General features: G+C 44.5%; 1 protein-coding gene across 1 annotated transcript; it reads right to left on the reverse strand.

The window, feature by feature from the left end:
• Positions 1-962: 962 nt before the first annotated feature.
• Positions 963-1949, reverse strand: LOC107111730 (olfactory receptor 5F1-like). The gene has a single exon (XM_015412744.1). The coding sequence runs from the start codon at positions 1947-1949 to the stop codon at positions 963-965; it is 987 nt and encodes a 328-aa protein (XP_015268230.1).
• Between the last annotated feature and the right edge of the window lie 2137 nt (positions 1950-4086).

Consider the following 4086-nt stretch of genomic DNA (forward strand, 5'->3'; position numbering starts at 1 on the left):
TGATTTCTTTTCCAAGTTTCAATTAACCTTGCACCATTTCCCGGGTTCTGCGAACTCTTTGGCTGACACCCTTTCCCGCCTACCCCAACATGACAGCCAACGAGAGGTGGTTTTGGACTCAGTGTTCACACCCTCACAGCTGGATGGGGCGGTGACAACTCACAGCCAAGCCCGCCTAACTCCCCCCCCCGCAGACACTTGGCACAGTAAATTCACCTCCGCCCTGTCAGAGGAGGATAAAGAAGTTCTGGAAGTGGAGGGAGATTTTGAACTACGAGACAATGGCTGTTGGTACCGGGGACATAAGCTGTTCATTCCCCTCTCACTATACATTGCTGTCTCTCTTGCACTGCCTCATAGGAGTTGTAGTTATTTGTCTGGAGAAGACTATAGTTTTGTACACAAGCACATAGTCCTTGGTCTGTGTCATGGTGCCTTCACATGTTCTTACATGTACAAAAGTGTGCAATGTCCAGCCATTTCATATTTTCCCCTAGGTCTTAAGCTCAGAGTATTGACCATGGGATTTCTGTAATTAATGTCAATAAGTCAAAAGTAGGTTTGCAACTTACAGGCAAATGCCTGAAAAACACCTGAACAGCATACTCAAGATTGCTACAGCAGAGACATTGCATTCAGATTTTGATGCAATAATTTAGAGTAAGAGGTGTCAGTTATCAGAGCTGATAAATAAACAAAATATTGCAAGAGTGCTGATGTTTTAAGCATGTTTTATTTTAAGTTTCTATGTCCTTCAGAAAGTTTATATCACCGCTACCTGGCATTAAATTTTATGACACACGTGGCGTGGCCAGACAAGGTCTCATTTATGTTAGATCCAATTCTCATAACAAATTAGTTTGATGCCCCTTTCCTAGTGGCTACTAAGAAAATATCTAGGCTGAACAGGTACTGAATCTTCATTGAAAACCCACAGCACTGAAGATCTTTATGCACAGTATTCATAATTCCAACTGATGACCCTTTGGGCCAATACTAGCTTTCAACGTTTTGAGGCAAAGCCCAATCTTTCGCAGCACCTTGGCCATTGCTGCAAAGACATCTTTGTTTCGTAGAGTGTAAATGATGGGGTTCAAGAGAGGAGTGACCACAACATACAACACTGCAATTTGTTTGTCACTATCAGGGGATCTTCCTGATGGGGGTAGAATATAGTTAAGGGTGGTTGTGCCATAGAACAGGATGACTACTGATAAATGGGACCCACATGTCGAGAAGGCCTTGCGCAGTCCACTGGCTGAGTGCATTTGGAACACCGAGAACAAAATGAGCCCATAGGATATCATGATGACTGAAAAGGTAACCAGGATGATCATCCCCGAAATCAGAAAAATGATGGCTTTTGTGGTGTGGATGTCGTCGCATGCTAGTTTCAGCACCATCGGTATCTCACAGATAAAGTGGTTGATGCAGCAGGGATCGCAGTAAGGGTGGCTGAAGGTTAAGCTGATACATACTACTGAGACACAAAAGCCACCTCCCCAACAGGCTGAAGCCAGTTGTACCTGGTGCCACCTTCCCATGGATGCGGCATAGGTCAGAGGATGGCAGATGGCCAAATAACGATCGTAGGCCATGACACCCAGCAGAAGGGCTTCAGCAGAACCCAGAGCCAGAGCTGTGTACATCTGTAATGCACACTGGATTAAGGACAATCTTCCACGACCCATTAGAAGGTGAGCCAGCATCTGGGGAATGGTACTAGTGGCATAACAAATATCCAGGCTCGAGAGGTGAGTGAGGAAGAAATACATGGGTGTGTGGAGGTGGGAGTCCACCTGTGCCAGCATGATGACCCACAGGTTCCCCACAAGGATAAATGTGTAGAGGATGAGGATTATCCCAAACAGCAGAATCTGTGTCTTACGGTCATTGGTGAGTCCCACCAAGATGAAATCGGCAGTAGCAGTGAGATTGTCCGACCCCATTCAGACCTTCTCCTGCAGAGAGAGAGAAATGTTGAAACGCTGTCACTTTTAACATGTAATGCATTTCTTATGGATTTCACCATCTCCTATTTTGAAATTAATGAACAGTAGTCTTATAACAGATAAAAGGAAGTACTTCTTCAAGCAAAGAGTGATTAACTCATGGAATTCACTACCACAATAACTGGTGGTGGGTACAAGCAAACACAGCTTCAAGAGTGGATCAGATAAACATGGAGCAGAGGACCATTAGTGGTTATTAGCTGCAAGGTATGGATGGAACATAATGTCTGGGGCAGTGATGCTCTGTGTTCTTAGGAATTGGGGGGGCAGCAATGGGAAGGCTTCTGAAGTTGTGGCCCTGCTGATTGACCTCCTGATAGCACCTGATTTTTGGCCACTGCGTGACACAGCATGTTGGACTGGATGAGCCCTTGGCCTAATCCAGCAGGACTTCTCTTATGTTCTTATGATAAGCAACAAACAGAAAGGAGTTCCTCCTGCCATGAGCCTCTTTCCAATACCAGTGTGAGGGTCACTCAGCTTTCTAAACTGACACCCAGAAAACCTATACAGAAATTCACTCAGCTATCAGTGACTTTAGGCAAATATATGAAACTGCCTCCAGTATGGAAACAGCAAACACCTAGAATTTCCGATGTAATAAACAGGACAATGTGCTTATTTCAGTATTTTTACCCTGCATTTCTCCTGCTCTGGGGACTCAAAGCAGCTGATAACAATGAAGCACCCAAAACAAAGTACTATTTAAATGAAGGCATAAAATTCCAAAGGCCCCCATGCAACCATAAAGCTGGGCGTAAGCCATAAGGCCATTTCTAGTTGATGCTCTTGGTGAAAGAGCCAAGATCAGGGATGGAAGGAGATGAGGGTGAGGTGAGGTGAACAAGGGGTGCTGGAGTCTCCCTGTGAGTTTGGCATCTCTAGCCCAGGTGGGCCGGGATGTTCTACCACATCACAAACCTCACAAAATGAACCTGTTTGGCAAACGTGAAAATTCAAGGTTCATGCTTTATGGGGTCTCACAAACGATGAACCAGGATGAACCTCCATTTCCCTGGTTTGTGCCCATCCCTAATCTAGAATTCTCTAGATGTAAAATGACAGCAATTCAACTGAAATAAATCAAAACTTTTGTACTCATAGCTGCACACAGAAAAATATATGACTCTTACACAGAAGGAATAGGCTGCTTTCTGCCCACTGGAGATCAGACTCTTGATGCGAGAAAGGACAGAAATTATTCCTAGTGGCCAAGGAGGTCCTGGTCTGTATGGCTGGGAGAGGGCATGCCTTTTAGATGAGTCAGACCCATAGACCCTCTTGTTCAGCACTTCCTACCTTGACTGGCTGCAGATTTCCAGTGCTTCAACTAGATGTCCTTCTCTGTCCTGGAAATGTTCAGGATAGTGGAGATGCCTGCAAATCATGTGCTCTGAAATCCAGGATCTTGGCCATCTGGAGAGGTTCTCCTCCAGCCAATATTTGAAGACTCCTAAGATGAGGGTCAACAATCCCTGGATTGTTCAACTTTGCGATCAGTCTCAAGCAATAAGAAACAGACAGCGTGGTGGATAGCTTTTTTTCAGTGATGTGATTACAAACTTCTAAAAATGTGAGAAGATGATACAGCCTATGAGTGTTCTCCATCAGGATTGCTTCGGTCCCTTTGGTGTGTTTTTTCCTCCCACGATCATTACCTTTTTATTCTTCCCTTATGACCTCTAATTCATGATAACCCCTACTGGGATGAAGTGTTGTTGTTCTTTAAATTGCTGCTCAATTTCCCCCCATTACCCCAGACTCATTACTGTGAGCAACACTTACAAAATGGGGGGGGTGGGTTTCTTAGAACGTTTCCAGAAACAAGGGCCAAAAATCACACTGGTCAGGTTTTCGGGTTACAGAGGTTCCTTTCTGGGGTCATTAAATGTTTAGCATTTGATCTGCAGCTCAGGCTACAATGGTAACAGAACTTGGCTTGACAATCTAGTTATTAAATAATAAAAATTATGCATGGGATTGAGAAAATGGATAGAGCGAACTTTTCTCCTTCTCCCAGAGTGCCAGGGGGTAACTAATAAAGTTGCCCAGCTGTAGATTCAAGGTGGACACA

This window comes from Gekko japonicus, unplaced genomic scaffold (assembly GCF_001447785.1).
Source record: "Gekko japonicus isolate JY-2015 unplaced genomic scaffold, Gekko_japonicus_V1.1 scaffold669, whole genome shotgun sequence".
In the NCBI taxonomy this organism is placed as follows: Eukaryota; Metazoa; Chordata; class Lepidosauria; order Squamata; family Gekkonidae; genus Gekko; species Gekko japonicus.

Coding starts and splice junctions, on each gene's coding strand:
- LOC107111730 (XM_015412744.1), bottom strand. CDS start 1,949: ATGGGGTCGGACAATCTCACTGCTACTGCCGATTTCATCTTGGTGGGA.